The sequence below is a fragment of the Lemur catta genome, chromosome 12 (genome assembly GCF_020740605.2).
Source record: "Lemur catta isolate mLemCat1 chromosome 12, mLemCat1.pri, whole genome shotgun sequence".
NCBI classification, from domain to species: Eukaryota; Metazoa; Chordata; class Mammalia; order Primates; family Lemuridae; genus Lemur; species Lemur catta.
In genome coordinates, this window is record NC_059139.1 from 69,717,363 (window position 1) to 69,741,640 (window position 24,278).

The following is a 24,278-nucleotide window of genomic DNA, read 5'->3' on the forward strand; positions in this document are numbered from 1 at the left end:
AATACATATTTGTCCTTTTAAGGTATGACTTAATAAGTACCAGAGAGGAAGTCTTGTACATTTTAAAACAAAGTAGTTTCACCAACTAGTTTACGGAAAGAATGCAGTTAACAATCTGTGATTCCGCCTACTTTCCATTCTGCCCCCTCATCCCTGAAGCTACCTTCACCTCCTAGGGGGAATAATATTAAAGGTAGTTCAGTCAGTGCATTGCAGAAAATTTCAAGACTTCAAAGAAAGTGATAAGTGATTAACTAAGAAAGGTTACTGGTTGACTATAAGAAAGCACTTTGTTCTTTTCATGTCCTGGGTACAGAAATGGTTTAAGGCCATTGGACTCTCCCTTTTCATTGGACCACTCCATGGCAGTAATAACAACCTTCTGCACATTGGCAGTTTGGAGCAGTTTGGCTACCACATATGTAGAAATATTAATTTGGCATTCCATTTTAACATAGATCAATTTTATTACTCAAATTAGGACTGCCTAATACTGCTACTTTATCCTCTGTGTTTCCCTTTCCAATCTTTCATTCTATTTTCCACTACCTTCTTGGAGGGCTTTTTAGTAAAAATGTCTAACATTTATCGAGTGTTTCCTGTTGGCCTATCACTATTCTAAATGTTTACATAAATTACCTCAGTAATAACAGGCACTGTTATTACCATCATCATTCACATTTTACAGATGAAGAAACCAAGAGAAGTAAAGTGTTGTGCCCAAAGTCTCACAATTTGCAAGTGGCAAAGCCAGGCTTCAGTTGCTTTCCATCTAATTCTAGAGTTGGCTCACTTAACCACTTGACTTGAATTGTAAACACATTCACATGATTGTATTTTACTCCAAAATATAGCAGGTCATTTTAGTTCTCTTGAATAATGAATATCCATTATTCGTTTATTTTATTACAAATTTACATATAAAGGTAAATTGTAAAATCCCTTATCAGTTAAGTCTAATGGACCTTCTTTCACATGTACAACCATAGGGTTTCATTTGGAAAACTGAGGGTCTACATGTATAGTTCAATCGTTTTTCCTCCATTTTCAGAGATGTTGAGTAAACTTACGTTAAACCTGCTCTGTCACATATACATAAATGTAGTTTTCTTTGTGAAGTTGGAGATGGAATTCAATCAACATTTCCAAATAGGTTGGTAAACAGCTTTGTTACTGTTTAATTGTCCTTTCCAGTTGTCACACTTGAAAATGGAATCTGAAAAAGATCATTTTGAAGTTCAGAACAAACAATGGAATTCAACATTCTCATTCATATGTCTCTGTTACATCGTCTTATAGTCATTATTGAACATCTAATGGCATTTTAACAAGTTCTTTAAAAGCAAACTATTACTATTCATTGTAGCAGATTCTTCATTTTAATGAATATTGCTACATTTTCTGCATAGATTTCTAGCCACATTTTACCAGACGAGAAAATTACAGCATCATTTTCTCACGTTGATACTGTTTCAGCTGGCTAAAGCTAAATTGGATAAAGTCCAATTTTCCATTTTAATGTGCTATTCATTCCAAGTAAACAGCAGAAGCTGGAATAGTTTAATAGAAAAAGGGATCAGTAAAGGCCAGGTTGGAGTAGAAGATGACATAGGACTATGAAACAACAGCCATATAAGGGCATTTTTTGTTGCTTATATATGACAGTGCTAGCTGAAGAACTGCTTTTTTCCTGGCACCTAGCTTTCATCTAGATAACCAGGTATCCTGTGGAAGTAGATTCTAGTTTCATTGCCAAAGCAATGTGTGTTTGCCTGATGTGTTCTCCGGTGTGTTTGCCCTGATAAATGACATCAACAAAGGGTGCTGTTGAAAATGCAAGACTTATTCAGACCAGACTTCTGATTTTATTCATTAAATCTCTGTTTTTCCTTTCTCCTTCATCTTTATCTTTCAGATATAAGAATATTTGTCATCTCTCTTTCCTTCTCCCTTCCTGGTGCTGCCTGTTGGCCCCTAGCAACCTTTGCAATCCATGGTTATAAGGAAATTCTTTTCTGTCACTTAGATCTCTGCTTCCAACACTCTGTGCTTTATTATTGGTGAAGAAAATTAAAGGTAGATTACTTTGTTATTTTGTAGAAAAATGCATACAGATTTGTTCAAAGAACAAATTAGAATCTGGTTCCGATTTCTTTGAATGGTTGTACATGACCATCCTTCCCACATATGTGAGTCACATTATATAAATTGGACAAAGTACATGGTTTTTCTTCGCCTTCATTGAAAATCCAGTATTGTGCAAAGAAAAAGATATGAGAATGGCCACACCTGCTTTCTTTTGATTTCCATTTGCATGGAATATTGTTTTCCATCCCTTCACCTTGAGTCTGAATGAGTTCTTGTGGGTTAGATGTGTTTCCTGGAGACAACAGATACTTGGCTTGTGTTTCTTAATCCATTGAGCCAGCCTACATCTCTCGAGTAGGTAATTCAAGCCATTCACGTTTATTGAAAGAATTGATAAGTGGGATCCATTTCTGTTCATCCTGTTGGGTAGAACTTATTGCTTTGTTTTACCTCCTGAGCCATTATTTTATATAGGCTCTGAGCTTTAGTTTTTGGGTGATTTTACACTGGTGGGTTTCTACTCTGCTGATCAAGCTATTTTAATGCAGAGCTGCTGCCTACAAAACAAGTCTGACAAATTCCCTCAGTGTTTGCTTGTGTGAGAAAGTCTTTATTTCTCCTTCATATAAGAAACTTAGTTTTGCAGGATACAAAATTCTAAGCTGGCCATTATTCTGTTTAAGAAGAATGAAGATGGGGCCCCAGTCCCTGCTGGCTTGTAAAGTCTCAGTTGAGAAGTCTGTAGTTAGCCTGATGGGTTTTCCTCCATAAGTTAACTGATGTTAGTGTCATAATGCCTTATGACTCGCAGGAATTCCTCCTTCAGGTTAACTTTGGCAAGTCTGATGACTGTGTGTTGTGGTTATTGCCTCTTTGCAATGACTCTTCCAGGTGTTTGTTGAGTTTCTTGTACCTAGATATATAAACTTCTAGCAAGACCAGAGAAGTTTTCTTCAATTATTCCCTCAAATAGGTTTTCCAACCCTTGTGTGTTTTCTTCTTCACCCTCGGGGATGCCTATAATTCTTATGTTTGGTCTGTTTGCACAATCCCATGTTTTTTGTAGGCTTTGTTCCTTCCTCTTAATTCTCTGTTCTTTATCTTTGACTGACTTGTTTAATCTGAAGGCGTTGTCTTCAAGCTCCGAGATTCTTTCTTCTGCCTGGTCTACGCTATTTTTAAGACTTTCCACTGTGTTTTATATTTCCTTGAATGAATTTTTCATTTCTAGGAGTTCTGTTTGATCTTTTTTTAATAATTCTATTTCTTTGGTGAATTTTTCAGTCATTTCCTGAATTTTTTTGTGGTTTCTTTGTATTGGTTTTTCATTTTCTCTTGTATTTCATTGAGCTTTCTTATAATACATATTTGGAATTCTTTATCTGTCATTTCAATATTCTGGTTTTGGTTGGTATCCATTGCTAGCAAGCTGCTGTTCCCTTTTGGGGATGACCATTCACTCTGATTATTCATACTTCCTGAGTTCTTTTGCTGATTCCTTCTGATTGAGAAGAAAGGAATCCTCCCCAACTCATTCTAGAAAGCCAGTATCACCTTGATGCCAAAGCCAGGAAAGGACACAAGAAAAAAAGAAAACTACAGACCAATATTCCTTGTAGATGCAAAAATTCTCAATAGAATTCTAGCAAACTGAGCAGAAAAATAATCCATAATAGACAAGTGGGCTTCATCCCAGGGATGCAAGGATGGTTCAACATATATAAATCCATAAATGTAATTCACCACATAAACAGAAGCAAAAACAAAGATTATATGATCATCTCAATAGATGCCAAAAAACCATTCAACAAAATTGAGCGCTGTTTTATGATAAGAATGCTTAACAAAATAGGCATAGATGGGACTTACCTTAAAATGATAAAAGCCATATACTACAAATGCACAGCCAGCATCATACTGAACACAGAAAAATTGAAAACATACCTGCTTAGAACTGAAAGCAGGCAAGGTTGCCCTCTATCACCACTTCTATTCAACATGGTGCTGGAAGTCCTAGCCAGAGCAATCAGACAAGATAAGGAAATCCAGGGCATCCAAATGGAAGCAGAAGAGGTCAAACTATCAATTTTTGCTGATGATAACCCCAAAGATTCTGCCAAGAGACTACTGGAATTGATAAATAAATTCAGCAAAGTCTCAGGTTACAAAATCAATGTATGCAAATCAGTAGCATTCATATATGTCAACAATAGTCAAACTGAGAACCAAATAAAAAACTCAATACCTTTCACAAGAGCAACAAAGAAAATAAAATACCTGGGAATATATTTAAGCAAGGAGGTGAAAGACCTCTAGAGGGAGAACTATGAAACACTGAGGAAGGAAATTGCAGAGGATGTAAACAAATCGAAAAACATATTATGCTCATAGATTGCCAGAATCAACATTATTAAAATGTCTATACTACCCAAAGTGATTTACAGATTCAATGCAATCCTCATCAAAATACCAACGTCATTTTTCACAGATCTACAAAAAATAATTCTACACTTCATGTGGAACCAGAAAATAGCCCAAATAACCAAGGCAACCTTAAGCAAAAGGAATAAATCTGGAGGCATCACTTTACCAGACTTCAAGCTATACTACAAGGCTGTAGTTACCAAAATAGCATGGTACTGGCAGAAAAATAGAGACATAGACCGATATAACAGAACAGAGAACCCATATATAAAACCATCCACATATTGCCATCTGATCTTTGACAAAGTAGACAGCAATATTCATTGGGGAAAAGAGGCCCTATTCAATAAATGGTGCTGGGAAAATTGAATAGCCACATGTAGAAGATTAAAACAGGATCCATATCTCTCACCACTGACAAAAATTAATTCAAGATGAGTAACAGTCTTAAATCTAAGACATGAAACCATAAGAAGTCTAGAAGAAAATGTTGGAAAAACTCATCTAGATATCGGCCTAGGCAAAGAATTTATGAAGACTCCAGTGGCAATCACAGCAACAAAAATAAGTAAATGGGACTTGATTAAATTAAAAGGCTTCTGCACAGCCAAGGAAAAATCAACAGAGCAATTAGACAACCTACAGAATGGGAGAAAATATTCACATGTTACACATTCAATAAAGGGCTAATAACCAGAATCTACAAAGAATTCAAGAAAATCAGCAAGAAAAAAATTAAACAGCCCCATTAAAAAGTGGGCAAAAGACTGGAACAGAAGCTTTTCAAAGGAAGATAGACATATGGCCAATAAACCTATGAAAAAGCTCTCAACTTCACTATCAGAGAAATACTAATCAAAACCACAATAAGATATCACCTAACTCCAGTGAGAATGGCTCTTACCAAAAAGTCCCCAAACAATAGATGCTGGGGTGAATGTGGAAGAAAAGGAACACTTATATGCTGTTGGTGGGACTGCAAACTAGTACAACCTCTATGGAAAATAGTGTAGAGATTCCTCAAAGAAATAAAAGTAGACCTACCATTGGATCCAGCAATCTCACTACTGGGTATTTATCCACAGGAAAAAAAGTCATTTTATCAAAAAGACACTTGCATTAGAATTTTTTTTTTATTTCAGGATATTATGATGATACAAACATTTTGGTGAGATATATAATAGGGAATAGAGCATTAGAATGTTTATTGCCGCACAATTCACAATCATAAAGATGTGAGATCAACCCAAGTGCCCATTAGTTCATGAGTGGATTAATAAAATGTGATATGTGTATACTATGGAATATTATTCAGCAATAAAAAATGAATCAATACTTTTTGCAACAACCTGGATGGAACTGGCTACCATTCTCCTAGGTGAAATATCACAAGAATGGAAAAACAAACACCACATGTACTCACTATTAGATTGGAACTAACTGATCATCACTCATGCACACAGATGGAAGTAAAACTCATGGAAATCATGCAGGTGGGAGGAGGGCAGAGGGGATGGGTGAAGTCATACCTAATGGGTACAATGTACACTATCTGTATGATGGGTACACTTATAACTTTGACTCAAGCAGTACAAAAGCAATCCATTTAACCAAAACATTTGTACCCCTGTAATATCTGAAATTTTAAAAAAATAATAAAATAAAAAAGAAAGAAAAAGGCAGCAACTTCCTGAAGAATTTCTGAGGTACTTGTGGGGAACAATAAAAATTAAACATTAGGTGGCAATTGCATTCTTGTTGTTACTGCTGTTTGAATAGAGTAGTGAGAAATTCTGTATTAATTATCTTTGCCATCCTGATATTTCTCAGGTTCACAAAATTGTAGGTTCCGTAAGACCTAGGCTTGTTCTAAATCAAATCTAAGCACTCTATATCCTATATTTCTTAAGAGGTTATCATTTTTTAACTATCAGACCGTACTTAGAGTTAAATATAATCCTTAATTAATACTCAGTTCCCAAAGCTCCTTTGATATCATTGCACTGGTTGTCTTTATAAGTACTATTCCTCTTCATTTTTACCTAATAGCCCTGATCAGCCCTTACTCTTTTGCTTAACCATGCTAAATAAGGATGTCACCCAAAGTAATAATAATAACAATAATAAACCATTAAACTCCTGAAAAATAATAGTCACTCCCTTTCTCAATTTGTTTTCCATTTTCCTCCCTCACTTCAATATTGCTACTTTAAGAGGCTTCTTCTAGCTGAGACAGGAAATGCCTGTTGCCAGCAGGGTTTAATGAAACTTTAAAGAGCCTTTTGTCTGCTCTGGTGTTAGGGCAGCATGGCAGCTAGAGCTCTTTAAAGTTTAAATGCCTCCCAGCAGGAGCTGACTAGCTGCTGTCTCAGTAATAGCTGTTCCCGGGTCTCAGTCTTAAAATCACCACCACTGTCAAAGTCTTGCTTCCTGGCTTCTCCTTCATGTCTCTCAGCTGTGGTTGGGGTATACTATGCAGGACTCACATCACATACCCACTTAACTAAACTATGGGTCTTGTCCCTAACTTTGAGATTTTAAAAGTTGTATCCTTGTATCATTTATCATTTCTTCATCTGGAGTTGGAAGGGATCCTGGAATTTGTATCACTTCAGATTCTTTCTGTTACCAATCAGAGAAAAAAAAAAAAAACTCAATACATACTGGCTTAGGAAAAGAGAAAATTTATTAGCTTGTAGAAGTGAAAACTTCAAGAGATATGGTAGCCCAAGTGATATCACCAGTATCCATTTCATAACTCATTTTATCCAGGATGGCTCCATTTTCAGGCCTGACTGATGCTGTTGTCCCCGGCCCCCTACTGCAGCTTCAAAATCACATTATTACACTAACCTCACAGAAAAGATACTCTACTCCATGATAGGTCAACAGAAACTCATTAAATTGAGTCTGTAGTATTCCTTGGTCTAACTTAGATTGTGTTTCCTCCATCCTTGAAACAGTCATTGTGGGCAGAGAAATGAAAGCCAGTCTGTTTTAGCCTAAGTCTTTGGCTCTACCCCTGGAATGTGGGAGTACAGTCAAGATCATCTGCAGCAAATGGGTTTAGAGTGGGGCTCAAAATGTTCAGTAAACTAAAGAATGGAGCATAAACATTGGGCACAAAAAACAGCAAGTGTGCACCAGGGAGCTTATCTCCAGCCTCCTTGCCTACTGCACACATCTCTTCTGGAGCACCTTCAACAGTCATCCAGTGCTTGGACTTTTTCAGTGCCAAGAAAATCCCTAGATATGAAACATGCTATCCAGTTAGGGGATCCATCTAGATGTTACAAAGTTCTTCATTATTTTAGACACAAATCTGAGTCCTAGAACTTCACCCTCATGATAGAATAATGCAGGATGAATTTACTACCATTTATCCATGCCAATTATTTGCATCTTTGAAGAAAGTCTTATGTTCTGCAAACTGAATATTCCCCATTCCTTCAGCCAATCTTCAAGCTGACATGATTACTTTCATCTGAAGGCACTTTTGTTTCTCAGCCCTTTAAATTGTTTGGTCTACAAATGGCCACAATATCTGGTACATGATCTGATCGATGATGTAATTACTTCCCTTGATGTATATTTTAGATATCTATTTATATAAAAGAATTGTATTCACTTTTTTAGCAGTTACGTCACCGTGTAGCCTTATGTTAAATTTGTAATCTACTAAAATCTTCAAATATATGTCATAAAGTTGTGCTGATATTTTTCCTGGAAATTTATACTCATGCAATGCTTTTAAAATATTGACTTCAGGACTTTATTCCAATTATGTTACACTTCATTAGATTTAGCATTGTTTCAATTTACAGATATTATTTTAATCTTAATTAACCAGAGAATGAGCTGTCCCTCTCAGCCTTGCAATGTGTCTGTTTGCTAAGCATGCCTTTTATATCTTCATAAATGTTTACAAAATTTGAATAGCTGAATGGTTGGTTTTGCAAGGTTTGTTTGTAGAGAACTGATAATCTTCTCAGAATCTTTTCCCCTTTGCCCCCGAAATAGGTCACAAGCCAGCTCTTTATCAATGCTTTGTGGAATATTGCTAAGATTATTGTTTCAGAAATCCGTCTGCTTCCTAACTTGCAGAAAGATTTGCCTCATTAGTTTTCTGGAATCTTAGTTAAAATTATCTGCCTGGGGTTCTGCTTCGACATCTACAATTTCTTTCATACCTGAGGATTTAATTAGGCCTAAAGAACAGAACTCAAAGTGACCAAGTTAGCACCTTCATATCTGAGAGAAAACTGTCAGGAGTTCTGCAAAAAGAATACTTCAGGGTTCCACCCTTCTCTCTCATATTGCCATTTTGCGCTTTACTCCAGCCATTTTCTTCCAATTTTATGGTACTTTCTCTAATTCTTTGTGGTTATGTGATTGTTCTTCCATCTCTTCATGTACACATTGAATTTGGTAACTGATGGGGAGATTATCCAATTCGGCGGGTCCAATCCTAGTACAAGAAAAGCACACTTTTTTGAAGACAGGAGAACTGGATTTGAATCTTGGTTACCATTTCCTAGCTTGGTGACCTTCGTCGAGACCTGGGAACTCCCTGACTCTCAGTTCCCTTGCCTAAAAAATGAGAGCTTTAATAACTGGCGCATAGTATTGACTAACAAAATGCACTCTGTTAAGTGACTTGCCCCAGTGGCCTTACTAACTGAACAGAATGCAGAGAGCTGGGTGCGGTGATACTTAGTTCTTTGTTCTTTTCATCCCTATTTGTGGTGTCTCTAGTTCTGGGCCAATCAGGATACTAGTCATAGTGGGGATTTTTTTGTCTGCCCCCCTCTTTTCCTCCTCACAGGAATTTTTTGCAATGCATATATATTCAGCAGTAAGTGTTGTAACATAATATTAAATTGTATTCCATTTCAAGCCCCTGGCCTTTGTATGTCTTTGCTTTTCTAACATTGACAGTACATTCCCACTTATTTTCTTGCTTGAAAACCTATGATTCTTTCTCTAGCTTAATTTGTATAATTACAACATTATGTGTCATGTCTTTCTTCAGTTGCTATTATTTATTTTGCATTCCCTTAATTTTGATTGATGGCAAAGGAGTTTATTTTCTCCGTAAGGTAAGCTCTTTCTTGTGTGTGAATATAGCAAAGCATTTCTTCCCAGCCTTATCTAAATTGTTTGATTAGCTGCTAATGTGCAAGATCATTAATGGAGAATTCAAACTGCTAAAATAAAGAGCTGATGAATTCCGGCCCGTAGGCCACAGTTCAGTCTTTTCAGCTGAGTGCTTTTCCAGGGAAGCAAAGAAAAATCATCAGTGCTCCAGGCACTGTGTGAAATGTGCAGGGTATTATTATATCCTGTAAAAAGTTAAATGTGGTTGAAATAAAGACCTCTCTGCAGCAAATAATGCACAGTAGCTGCTTTAGAACACTAAATAAGCAGTTTGCTATAGCAACGGTGTATCCAGCTCTATAATCTGACATCCATTTGTGAACTATTCAAGGGTTACCTTTCTTTGAATTACAAGAGAGTTTATAAAGTACTTTATTTGGCAGATTTAGTGTGTTTGTGTGTGTGTGTGTGTGTGTGTGATTTTCTCATTTAAGAAAAGACGTCAATTTCTTTTATTATTTGCCTTGTATGACCACCAGGGGCCAGCTGTTAGTTCCACGAAGCTCCAGCGATCCCAAGTGAAAGGATTAGGGCCAGTCAGCCAATCAGTTGAGTAACTGAATGTCCCTTGATGCTGCCAGTTTAAACACATAGACATCTGTTAAAGGATATCACAAAGATTTTAAGTGAATAGTCAGGCCTATTGTTTTGTGGATAATTCCTTTAAAGCTATAGTATTCCTAAAAATTCTAGGTTTTTCTTGTTTTTTTGGTTTACAGTACTGAAGTAAATTAATATGTTTAAATGATGTTAATGTAAGTAGAGTGTTTTAATTTTGAATTTTGTTTTGTTATGTTTTGCTTGTTTTGTGTTATTTTTTCCCTTTGTTTTGAGTGGTGGTAGTTAAATGAACAGATTCCTTATCTAGTAATTTATTTCAGTGAATTTAAGGATTGCCTAATCACTGAGATCCTTAATGGATACAGTGGAAGTATAGTAATAATATGAATAATAATCGTATAGCTATGGCAAAGTGGGTAGTCTTAAGCAACACATAAAAAATACCTTTTATACGCACAGATGACATGAGTGTAATTTGTAGTAGCAAATGAAAGCTAAAAAACCTCAAATTATTAGCTGTTACAGTGTAATAGGATACCGAGAAAAATGTCTTAATAAGTTGAGAGACCTGATATTTTTTATGGATCCAACTTTTGGTTATAAAAATCTGATTTATTTACTCCGTCTTATTCAGTTTTGTTACTTTTTTTCAAATTCCTTCATTTGCTATTTCACAATTTCTATTTCACCCAAAAAGTGGGTAAGGAAATAAAAGTAGATGATCCTCAGATTAATTTTACTACTTACTACCACCACTAGAAATGTGAAATTTCTAGATTTTGAATATAAACAAACACAAATTGTGTTTGTGACAGTAAAACATAAATTACTCTATACATTTTTTTCTACATTTAGAGGTGGTACAGAACAATACCAATGATAAAAAATGTCTTTCACTTACCTGCTTGTCAGCAACAATATTTTCATTTGCCCTGACTGACGCAAGGACTGTGGGTCTGTGTTATTTGTATTTCTTCCTTAACACAGCTTGTTTTCTTGAAAGCCAAGCTGAACATTTCAGTTCGGTGACTCTAAGTTTATATGGCTGCCAGTGAGTAACTTCAGCTACAGTTTACATTTTGAAATATTTGAGTGTCTGGAGAAATAAGCTGGAGCTATAAGAAATGCTTTAAGTCACAGAAGTTCACTGTATGCTGCTGGGGAAAAAAAAATCTCCTTTCTACTTTCTCTCCATCAGTAAATTATTTTATTTCCTAAAATAGTATGACCAGAAATTTAGGACTGATGGTGAATATTTATGTTACTGACAACATGGATCAAAGGGGCAGTTATCTTCAGAATTACTGCAACCCATTCTCGGAAAAACCATGAGCAAGTAAATCTATCAGGCTTCCTGAATGGTTTGTCATTCTGCAGAACTGAGGAATGTGGAATTAGGTCCGCTGAGGTCTGTTACGCTCCAGTTTTATGAGGATATACTATAGGCAATTGGATTGCCACTATTATTGGCTATCAATGGTCAGAACGCCTATAAAGTAGATAGCACTTGGTAAGAATTATAAGAACTTGGTAACTTTTCACATTCTATAGGTGGGAGTGGGATGGAAAAGTAGTGTACTAATATATTCCATGCCCAAGCAAATATAGTGTAAGAATAAATGAAAATTTTAGGAAATAAAAAAGGGAAAGGGAAATCTAAATTTCATCAGTAGATTTTTATCAAAGTCAATATCTTGGTGATATTATGTATAGTTTTACAAAATGGAAAAACTAGGGAAAATGTACACAGAATTTTTATTATTTCTTACTACTGCATGTGAATCTACAAGTATCTCAGTTAAAATTTCCATTTAAAAAAGGAGGAAGAAAGGTCATAACTCCTGATAGTCAGGGGAAGCATAATTTTCACATTATCGAGATTGCCATTATGCCTTTACAAAGCGCTGAAATGTTTCTGAATAATGAGAAATGTAAGACTTAAACCTTAAAAGAGATAATGAATGAAGAAACTTTATCTTATTACACATGAATGTGAAACTTACAGTATACTGAGTCTTGGATGTGCCGAACTTAAGTTATTCAATATTATAGTCAAGTCAGAAAAAAAATTAAAATATCATTGATGGTTGAATCCAATACCTTTGTTTTCTAGAGGAATAGTTATGATATTTTTAGTAAAGAAGTTCACATTGAAAATAGAGTTTCAGATGTAGGATAAGCTCTTTGGTGTTTCCTAGTATCAAGAGTGACTTCATGTTTGCCCTTTACCAGTCTCCCACGATTTAACAATGCTATGAATATTCTTACATTGGTTTCTATCTAATAAAATTTCATGTTTCAGTTTAATAATGATTCCATGAATATTTTATAAAATCTGTTTTGTTAGCTACTTCCATTTCATAAATTTGTGTAGTTTTTTCCTATATACCACTGTGTGGTTTTAACTGCACATAACAGCATAAACAGTATTACTTAAGTTTTAGATCGACAAAGCTCAATCAATATTTTGTGTTCAATTGAGTGCATCATTAATAAGAACTACTTCAGGGACTTATTGTTATCTTTCAGGAAAAATATACCCAAAAGACTGTAACTGTCAAAAAGCTCAGATAATTGTGTGATATATATTTTTAATGGCAAAAGAATGTAATTTAAAAATTTTTGTTCTCCTATCGGGACCCTACATAAGTTTCATAAAAATGTCAAGCAACTAATCAGTGAATGCATGACAGATTTGAGCTATTACCTTCCCAAATTGCAACTATATCTCAACAAATATTTAATGTTATTCAGATTCTTCTTTTGCTTATACAATTAAACTACAAAAGTATTAATAATTTTTTCACAGCCTTACCTGTTGCTACAAAAGGAAAGTCTACTTTACAGAAATATTTGTAGATCATCCATTGGACTTCATATGTATACATATGTATGTTTTATATGTATACATACACATGACTCAACTATGTGTTGATCCAATCCTCTTTGAAAATATAAGTTGGTTTCTTGGTGGTTCATACATTTACCTCCATATGACATAAGTTTACATTAGAAGAGTTTACCTTTGTTGTTTATCCCATTAACATATAATTTCCCAAATAGGAAATGGAATAAGTACAATGTCTGTGATAATTGTTAATTTAAGGGAAAATATTACTAACAATTTAGATAGAAATATAAACTTAAAAACTATAGAAAAAGAACATATATGTCCATAATATTTTATAATGACCTAGAAGGTACTGAGTTAAAAAGCAGAAATTGTCATATTCATTTAAGTTTTTAAATTAATTATTCCATGGTTGTCCATTTTATACTTATAGAAAAGCTATTATATAAATTTTTCTGTCTCTAAGCATATTGTTGTTTTGAGAATAAATTCTGTTTTGTATTTTTGAACTATTTTGAACATTCTGTTATGTATCTTCATAATATATGTTCACGTGTTATACCTATGGCAGTTACAATAACAACATATTTTTGATCACTACTCTTCCAGCTATTATTATCATTACTGAGAAGGTTAAAATAAGTTATACTTTCTTTTATAATTTGAAAGAAAATATATACTTAATTACTGATAATATTTTGAAGAGCTTTTTTAAAATATCAGTTACATTGAGAGTTCCTGGTTGGTGTTTCTTAAACTCTAATATGTGTGGGAACCACCAAGGGGTCTTGTGAAAGTGCAGGTCCAGTGGGTCGAACACTGCATTTCCCGGCAATGCCAGTGCTGCTACTCCACTCACCCCTCTTAGGAGCACACTTCTACAGGCTAGTGGCATATATTGTAATCCAAATCACCGAAACATGGAGGAAAAGAGTGAAAAGTATATCTGAGCTCTTCTTTTGATTCTGTATTTAGAATCTTGAATGCATTGCTCAAGTTCATTGGAGTTTTTGATTGGTTTATTTTCCATTCTAATGCATTTTGTTTAGCTCTTTTGACAGCAAGTTTGTTTACCAGCAAAGAGGGCTTGGACCAATTGAAGAAGACACTATCCTTGTCATAGATCCAAATACTGCTGCAGTAATCCAGTCCAGTGGGAAAAATCTGTGAGTCAAATGACTTATGCTGTTATTCAGGCTTGTACATTGGATATAAAGTGTATTCTGGGCTCTTGAAAGAGTGCTGGTATAGCTGCACTTAGGAAACCAGGAGATTGATTGGGCCATACTATCTTTCATTTTTTAAATAGATGGTTCTAAAGCTTGACTGAATATTAGAATCACCTGGGAAGCTTCAAAAAATTAGATTTATATACCTAAGATTCATATATCTGTTGGCCATTTGTATGTCTTCCTTTGAGAAATGTCTATTCAGATCCTTGCCCATTTCAAAATTGCTAAAAGAGTAAATTTCAAGTTTTCTCACCACAAAAAATAAGTATTTGAGATGATGGATATGTTAATTAGCTTCATTTAATCATTCCACATTGTATACAAATATCATAACATCACATTGTACTCCATAATTATATACAATTATAATTTGTCAGTTTACAATTTTAAAAATTAGGTTCAGATTTAGTTTGGGATGGGTCTAATACACTCAAAGCTTCCTAGGTGATTCCAATATGTAGTCAAGCTTGAAAGAGCCATTGATACACATAGTTAATGAAGTGTGTTGCTGGTCAGGCAGATCTGATGATTAAAAAAAAAAAAATTCTTCGGCATAACCAAACTCATCAAGTAATCACCATTTAGAAAAAAGGCTTCTGTCCCCTTCTTACATTGAAGACTAAAAAAATGTCATTTTTAGCATTTCTTAGCATGCATGTGTAATTTGGTTTTGAAAGCTGCTCATTTGGTCTTATTTCTAGATGGAATTTGGAAGCCAAAAAAAGGTTGGCTGATATTCATGGTTATTGAAAGAAAGGGGCACCTGCTTATAGATCTCCTCGACCACTGCAACCTGGCAGCTTCAGGAACTGTACCCTACTCCATCTGCTTAGGCACAGGGAAAGCCAGCTTCCATGACAGTCAGGGAGCCACTGTTTTGAATGGAGCTGCTTGTGGCGATGGTAATAATGAGGCTTAGAATTTTTTTTTTTTTTACAGCATTTTCAGATGGTGCATCAGGGGCCAAATTCTACTACCAGTTCCACCACTCTGTTTGAACCTGTCCCGTTGGTGCTCTATGCATTAATCAGAAGCATCCTTCATTCCAGAAAGGAATAAAGGGGGAAGGCAGAGCAACTGCTGCTAAATCAACTTGGCCGCCAGTGGGGTGTTTGTTTGAAAGCAAATCATAACCCTCACATTCAATTGCCAATACAGGGATCTAGTTCAGTTCGTTAGTCAAGATCAGAGTGCTACAGTCTTGGCTCTTGAAATCTGTGGTGACAACACCATTCTAAGGGTAGAAGCTGACAGATAGGGATTGTGGATTTTCAGATGTTGTTGGACCAAAACCACTTTAATGTATTGTCCGTGTATTTAGCTTTGTCCAGCGTCCTTACCCAGATTATCCAGATTGACTTGCTGCATAGATTAACCTTCTCTAATTATTGTCCAGCTCACCACTTCACTTTGCTTAGGTGTTCACAGTCCGTATTTGTTGAAAATTGTTTTCTTTGGGTTATTGTCTTTAGTAGTCACTCTTTAAGGCTTTTGAGTCATATATTTAATAGTTTATGTTAACACAATATTGCATTTCCTTATAGTATATTTTAACTGTTCAAACCATGTAAATCATTTCTATTTCTCTAGACAATTTGTTTTATACATAGTTCTAAGATTTTAATATTTATGATCTTAGAACCTGTTTTTAAGTGAATGTTATTTGTATTGTTCACTCTAATATACACACTTTATAATAAACATTTGTACCATATATGTAGGTTTAAATATTGCTTAAGGTTTGTAACAAGGAGGCCTCTATTATAATAGGTATTTTTTGTTAACAACTAATTTTTATCTTTTCTATAATAATATAAGTATACATTTATCCATTTATAAATTTGTATTGCATTTACAGATTAATTAAAAAAAATTCCTCTCATGTATGCTTTGGGAATAAATGTGTAATTTGCACAATTATTTTTATTTTGCAGGTTTTACTTGCCACATGGCTTGAGTGTAGATAAAGATGGAAATTATTGGGTCACAGATGTGGCTCTCCATCAGGTAATCTTCCATTTGGCAGTATTCAGATAGAAGCGAACAGAGTTATCCGTTCAAAGTACTCTGGAGTTGTATGGGGTTTTTTTGGTTTTTTTTTTCTCTGACCCTACTGTAATGTTATAAAAAGAAAATGGAACAGCCATATTTTAGTCTTTTCTGGCTGCTGTAACAAAGTGCCATAGACTGGGTGGCTTATAAACAACAGATGTTTATTTCTAACAATTCTGGAGTCTTGAAAGTTCAAGATCAGGGTGCCAGCATGGTGGAGTTCTGGTGAGGGCCCTCTTGTGGGTTGTAGACTGCCCACTTCTCCTCGTGTCCTGACATGGTGGAAAGAGAGAGTGAGAGCAAGCTCTTGTGCCTCTTCTTAGTTACTGATCCCGTTCATGAGGATCACAAGTCCTAAAGGCCCCACTTCCTAATACCATGCCATTAGGAGGTTAGGATGTCAACATGAGAATTTGGAGGGGAGACTCAAACATTCAGTCTATAACAATCCACATCAGAAATTTTCCTTTTAGAACTAACGCTAGGACAAGCTAACATGTAAATTTATCAGGTCACTCTTCTCCCTCAGGCTGGCAGGAAGCTTAGAGCCAGATGTGAAGCTTAACTATAACGACTACATGGGCCCTCGCAACCTCTTTTTTAGAGTTCTATATTTGCTTTTAATACCTCTGTCCCTAGGTCTTTTTTCTATTTTATCACTTGTATTTTGTGTTTTCTTTACTAAGCTACCTTGATGTTCTATAAATTCTAGGTCTCTAGTTAATACATATTTATGGATAAAAAATGAAATTTTTGTTCTTTTAAAAAAAGAAGTTATATTATAATCACAGAGTAGTCACAAGATTTTCCCCCAAAATATAAGCTTATCAAGTTTAATACCCTTTCTATGAATAAACTAGGGCTCAGAACACATAGTTATGAGTTAGTAAGTTCTCTCAACAATCTTTAAACATGATCTCAGTAAACTTTTATTGCTCATGTCTTATCTGGGGATTATTGTAATATTGGCTAAGGAAAGACAAAAAGGAAGCATGGGGCAGGGTGGGATAGGATATCCACATACTAATCTCCATTCACTACTAATTAACTGAGTGACCTTCAGCAAATCACTTAATCTCCATAGGCCTGAATTACCAAATGAAGGAATCAGACCAGGTGATCTCTAGGGTTCCATCCAGTTCTAAAAAGTATCTCGTTGTAAGTCAGTCTCTGGGAGCTTCCACTTCAGTTGCTTGTGAAAATTGCCTTAGTCATGTGAGTATGTGTCAATCATAACTGTGAAAAGTAGGTAAGGCTTTTGTTCCTTTTTAAAAGGTGTTCAAACTGGATCCAAACAGTAAAGAAGGCCCTGCATTGACCCTGGGAAGGAGCATGCAACCAGGCAGTGACCAGAATCACTTCTGTCAACCCACCGATGTGGCTGTGGATCCAGGCACTGGAGCCATCTACGTATCAGATGGCTATTGCAACAGTCGGATTGTACAGTTTTCACCACATGGAAAGTTCATCACACAGTGGGGAGAAGGTACCCAGTAATAGTTTTTTTTTTTTTTTTTTGGTGGGGCGGAGGGGACAGAGTCTCACTCTGTCACCCAGGCAATCATAGCTCCCTGCAACCTTAAATTCCTGGGCTCAAGGGATCCTCCTGCCTCAGCCTCCAGATTAGCTGGAATTATAGGTGTGTGCCACCATGCTCAGCTAATTTTTCTATTTCTTTGTAGAGACGAGGGTCTCACTTTTGCTTAGGCTGGTCTCAAACTCCTGACCTCAAGCTATCCTCCCACCACGGCCCCCCAAATTGCTAGGATTACAGGTGTGAACCACTGCACCCAGCCAAGACTCTTGATCTCTAATTGTAATTCTTAGCCAATATCACTAAGAATGAGAGATGGGCCACCCCTCACATTTTTTAGGTTGTATTTGTCCCATACAGTGAAGAAAGTAGGGTCACTGTATGCATCTACTTGGCTTAGTCACACACACACACACACACACACACACACACACACACAACCATATCCATACCTTATAAGGGAAAAAGACTGCTTCCACCAAAAAACTTTATCCAAATAGGGAGAAAATCTGTAATGTGTTTGTGGCTAAGAAATAGAATAGAATAAACTTATAAACTGTTTTGCCTTCTCTTTCCCCTAGTTCCAGATATTTAACGGTTTGGTATCATGAATTTGGAAAATTACAAAACTGTAGAGTCAAACATTGGGTGATTTTATAATTTGTCTATCTGAGGCTTTTCTTTGTTCTGTAGAGTCTTCAGGGAGCAATCCTAAACCAGGCCAGTTCCGTGTTCCTCACAGCTTGGCCCTCGTGCCTCATTTGGGCCAATTATGTGTGGCAGACAGGGAAAACGGTCGCATCCAGTGTTTTAAAACTGACACCAAAGAATCTGTGAGAGAGATTAAGCATTCATCATTTGGAAGAAATGTATTTGCAATTTCATATATACCAGGTATTTCATCTTAATTTGTTTGGTGTCTTTTGTCATACTCTATCCTTAAAATTTTTTGTCTTATCTTTCATGTGCTCTGTCTATAAACTTTCTTATTAAGAACTTGAAGATGCATTATATATCAGATCTTAAAGTATCTTAAAACTGTTAGTGCATTGTAAATCATTTTCAATTCAAGTGCCACTATTTCTTGTACAGAAATAATGAAGAACTCAAAGGATGTAACGATTGTTTGTAATGGGTTAAAAAATGTTTCCAAACATAGATTGTCATTTTTGCTTAATTATGATCATCTGCTCTAGTTATTAAATGATTAATATTATGTCTTCACACATCATCAACAGATGGTATGTATGATAAAATCAGTTTTCAAAATACTTCTGTTTCACTTTTTTTGAAAAACTAATGGGCAATTTTTAAAAATATGTAAAAATAAGTGAAACTTATGTTTAAATACCAGGAGAAGTAACCAATAAAGTCTTGATTTTTTTTTCTTATTTTCAAAATAGATTTTCTTGAAGAAAAACTGAAGAATAATGCAGACTTATAAAATAACACACAAATAATTCATATTACAAAATAAGATGACATAATATTTCTTTAAATAATGAATGCTGAAAATATATTTAACTTCTAAAATTTGTATACAAGTTTCACAATTTTTTAAATTTTGTTTTTAATTGACAAAGAATACTTGTATGCATCAGTGGGGCACAATATGATGTTCTGATATATGTTTATAATGTGGAATGACTAAATCAGACTAATTAGCAAATCCATCATCTCATATACTTATTTTTTATTAAAATCTACTCTTTTAACAATTTTGAAATATAATACATTATTATTTATTATAGTCATCATCCTGGCCATAATGGAATGAAACTAAAGATCAATAACAGTAATACTTTTGGAAAATTCACAGTTAAAGAATACAATATAGTTTATTAAGAATCTCTATGGCTGTAGTAAAGCAGCATTGACTATTTATAGTCATCACTATAATATTTATGCTTCTAATGCTATCAAAGTTGCATATGGCTACTGTTTTCCCAAGCAGCACCCAATTTATTTAGAATATAAAATAAAAGGACTCTGGTGACTGAATAGGGAACAAGTTTGGCTTCCTCAAGGAATAAGGAATAAAGAATGAGATTCTCATAAGTATCAATGAAAGAGAAATTTTCAGGTTAATTTTACCACATATTTAAAGAAAAATTTGTCAAGGTCATTCATTTGATACAGAAAGTGATCAAGTTCATTGTAAACAAAAATAAATCAAATATGAGAGGAAAAAATATCAGGAGAGAAGATGAGAAGAAATCTGGTTAAAAACAGGATCTAAGCAAAAGATAATTCTTTATATAATATTTCACAGTAGTAATTGGTGTTTATGGTATTGATTTTTTTCTCATAGTATGATATTCTAAAAAGAACTATAATCCTTGAAGAATAATGAAGATATCTTCAGCAGTGGTTTAATGTTGTGTATATTTTATTATGTTCTAATTCTTTGAAAACATAATACTCAATCATTTGAATTATTTATTTAACCAAAACATCATCATTTCCATTGTTTGGGATAAACAGCATTATACCAAGAAATATAATTTTGCTACAAATTAAATTCATGGAATTAAAATTTAAAAGATGGTCTAATGTTTTTCATAAGTAAAAAATGTCTTTGATAATCTGAAATATGCATCTCACATTTTCAAATTCCAGTTATTTAAAATCAGGTTGTTCTATTTATATTGTAACTTCACTTACTTTCATTGCGTATTTCTTTCTGATTCTCCTGGTAGCTATGAGAAATATTACATATTTTTAAAAGATCTGATACCCCAAACTACTGGCCTAAATAACCTGACTTTTCGCAGTACCTATTTAGGATGCCTGTGATATCCATATATCTATGTAGTCCTCATTTCTACTGGCTTTCTAAGTGGAACAGACATTCAGTTCCTGATATTCCTGTTACAAGGAGGTTAGTCCTCTCACCTCTTGGCCCCTGATTTGGTTACTCAGGGGTAGACATGTGCTATGTACTTTGTTTTCTACTTTTGTTGCCAATTGTAGGGAACAGGTTGACCTTAAGTTTATTTTTTGTTTGTATGTATATATTTGAAGTCCAGTCTTATTCATATTTTTAAAAAAAGGTAACCTGGATATGTTGTTGCAGGCTTGCTCTTTGCAGTGAATGGGAAGCCTTACTTTGGGGACCAAGAACCTGTACAAGGATTTGTGATGAACTTTTCCAACGGGGAAATTATAGACATCTTCAAGCCAGTGCGCAAGGTATTTGTATACATTGCCTAGGTTTTATTTTTCATGAGAATAAAACTAAAATGTGAGTCGTGGCATTCAATCTATACTTGAATAATTTAAGAAAAAAACTTTTAGGAGATGTGCTAACTTTCTTAGCTGGGTTAATGGGAGTATTCTGTTATGATATTTTATTTAGAATAAATGTCTTTGTTCCTAGATTGATTTCTTCAGATGCAAATTAGCACTGTGCAGTTCAAAGTTGCTTAGTAGACCTCGCATACGATGGGAGGTGTTTAAATTCACTGTAGTTAGAATACCAAAAAATAATAAGTCTTGAAACCAGGAAGGTTTCATCCAAGTAGAGAAGACACCACAAAATATGAAATGTGCTTTTATAGTTCTCTTACACCCATCAGAAATCTTGTTTGCTTTTTTTATTGCTATGACTGTACTGAGCAACAAACTTAAAAATAGCACTTCCTGGAATTTGTTCAAGTTTTAAAGATTTGGTTTAGGGAGAGACTAAAGTCTGGTTTTGGCTTCACAGATGTTTTGTCACTGTTTATTCTAACGTGATTATACAAACACAGTGACTATGTTCAACATGCCCATAGCCCTTCTGTCTTCTCAATGTATTCTCTCTGCAGTATGATTTCCAGACTGATCAGAATGTTCACATACACTGCATGATTGTGCTTGGAGCACATCAGTTTTAGAAAGTTCAGCCTGCTAAAATCCTGCAAATAAGGGTAATTTTTCAAAACACATAAAGATTTATTGGCTTTACTTCGATCAGAATGCAACTATCATAAGGCACTGGACCAAGTTATATTTTGATATTTGTAGTTTTTATATTATTCATTAAGTTACCAAGTTTGCTAAATTGAAAAAAAAAATTCCTCAATATTTTAGAAATTAATCTGTTAGAATACTGACAGTCTGGTGTTTTATCAAATTTCCTTCCAGAGATACATAGTAAACATCTGCTCTGCATCAGGCATTGTGCTAGATACTGAGGATATAATGGTGAACAGAAAGGACACAACCTCACTTTTAATGGAGCTTTTAATACTAGTTACCAGATCTGAATTAAATCAAAGTCACTCTGAACTAAACATTCCGGTATAAATTCCTTTCTTTGGATTTCTATTTATATACAACAAATAAGATTTTTCACAGAAATATTTCACCTAAAAAGCAATAAGCAATCAAATCTCACATTATAGTAGCCCTCCAGAAAGAAACTCATTACATTGATAATGTACATTTGACTTCCATAGTGTTTCAGATCCTTATTGACTCTCCAGTCATCATTAAGCCCACTTCCTCCTATCTGTTGATAAAGAAAGTTAGATATTTAACTTTCTTGCAGGTCTTCACTTTGTATTAGTGGAGTGTTTGCCTCACTCATTCTTTTAATGATAATGTACTGTGTCAAGCAGGATATTAATTTATGCGTTTTAATTCAAAATGCATCTAGAAATCAAAACTAAGTGCCAAGCAAGAGGCTAGATGCTAAATGAGCCTTAACCTCATAAAAATGTGAAAAGCCCTGAATTAAAATTTCAGAGAGCATTGTGCCTAAGCATCAGCATCTATCAGACATTCAGTGACGAATGAGTCATAATAAATACGTGGCTCAGTACAGCAAACTTGAAAAGAGAATCTCACTCCAAGATGAAGTTTGTTTTTCCTTTCAGTAAACAAGACTTGATATTACACCAAAACATAGAAGTGTATTGTGTCTTGACTCATTAAACTGAAATCAGTTTATAGATCTCTAAGAATTTTCATTTAATTAGATGATCATCACAAAGACTAAGTTTGGGTGAAAAAAATACGCTGTATTGACTCCTGTGTGAGAAGAGATGCGTCTTTCAAGTCAAAAGTAAACTTTCACATAATGTGTCTGTGCCTCTGTGCATATTCACTGCTTACCTCCTCTTGTATTTCAGTTCTCCTTCTTCTACTATTCCATTCTTTAGAGATGTTTCCATCTGAATGTATGATCTCTATATTTATATCTGTGTGGGGAAACTGAGACAGTGGGACAATAAAGAAGATGCTTCTATCAAATGCTATCAAATAGCTGTGAGGGCAAAATATACATATCAACCCCAAAGCCCTCCCTGATAATCAAAGGAAAGACTTGTGGTCCCTCATCATCTGCTTTCACACTCATCCTTCAGACTGGCGTTTTTTGTCTTCGTTCTTCTGCAGGGCAGCTCATGTGGAAAAGGAAGGGAATGTTCTATACCAGAAAAGCTTTAGGATTTCAGAGTTAACAGATACCAAAAAAAAAAAAAACCAGTAAGCCCACATGCATGTTGTTTCTTCAGCCTCCATAATGAAGATTAAAATGACAATATTTGATAATATTTGAGCTGAAAGTTTCACATAAGTTAATTTGCTTGTTCAAAGCTACACACAGTAGCACACCTGGATCTCAAACCCAGGTTTTTGTGACTCTAAAATGTGCTTAACCTTTTAGTCCTGAGGTACACCTTGGTATGTCAAAAGCTATATTAAGCCACAACATAAACATGGTGCCACTTCTTAGAAGAACTGTTTTACCTAATATTACATAGATTTAAACTTACTATACTAAAACACACATAGCTATAATATGGAGTAGAACACAAATTTCCTAATGAATTTTTAAAATAAAATACAAGATTTTGAGGGCAGGTTACGCTGAGCTTCATCACCAGATAGATGCCCCAGGAAGATGTTATTCGTTTCTCTTGTCAATTTTATTTTGCTAGGGGTACCTCAAGAGAAGAGTTTGCAAAACCTAGATCAGAAGATCTTTAAATCTGTTTAACTCTGAAATCCTAAAGCTTGATCCTAAACCTTAACAACATCATTTTCTGCTTAAATAACACAAAGCAATAGAATAGTTCATTGAAAAGGTTACAATTGAGCCTCTGATTGCAACAGGAATAGAGGTCCCATCCACTAAGCTTCCCCCCGAATTCCTCCAGTGGCCCCAAAGTACTGTGTTTCCAACAGGCCCCTTGGCTCCATGGATCCATTTGAGAGCAACAGAATGAGGTTTACCATTATCATAGTCTTGAATTTATGACATATGGTGATTGATTTAAAGGAACGGCCAATGAATGGTTTACCCATTCCCTACTAACCTTTATAATATTTTTCCTATCAGAAAATGTAAAGTACTTTACAACCATATATTTTATTTAATATAACAGAGTCT

The 24,278-nt window shown here is 34.9% G+C and overlaps 1 protein-coding gene across 12 annotated transcripts in view; it reads left to right on the forward strand.

Moving 5' to 3' along the window:
- Positions 1-24,278, forward strand: part of PAM (peptidylglycine alpha-amidating monooxygenase) — a 155,642-nt gene that overhangs the window by 116,750 nt on the left and 14,614 nt on the right. For all 12 annotated transcript variants that reach the window (XM_045566199.1, XM_045566200.1, XM_045566202.1 and 9 more), the window contains 5 exons: positions 14,131-14,247; positions 16,248-16,320; positions 17,641-17,851; positions 18,593-18,793; positions 20,976-21,091. In XM_045566199.1, the coding sequence (XP_045422155.1) occupies positions 14,131-14,247; positions 16,248-16,320; positions 17,641-17,851; positions 18,593-18,793; positions 20,976-21,091 (718 nt within the window). The remainder of the gene's footprint in view (positions 1-14,130; positions 14,248-16,247; positions 16,321-17,640; positions 17,852-18,592; positions 18,794-20,975; positions 21,092-24,278) is intronic.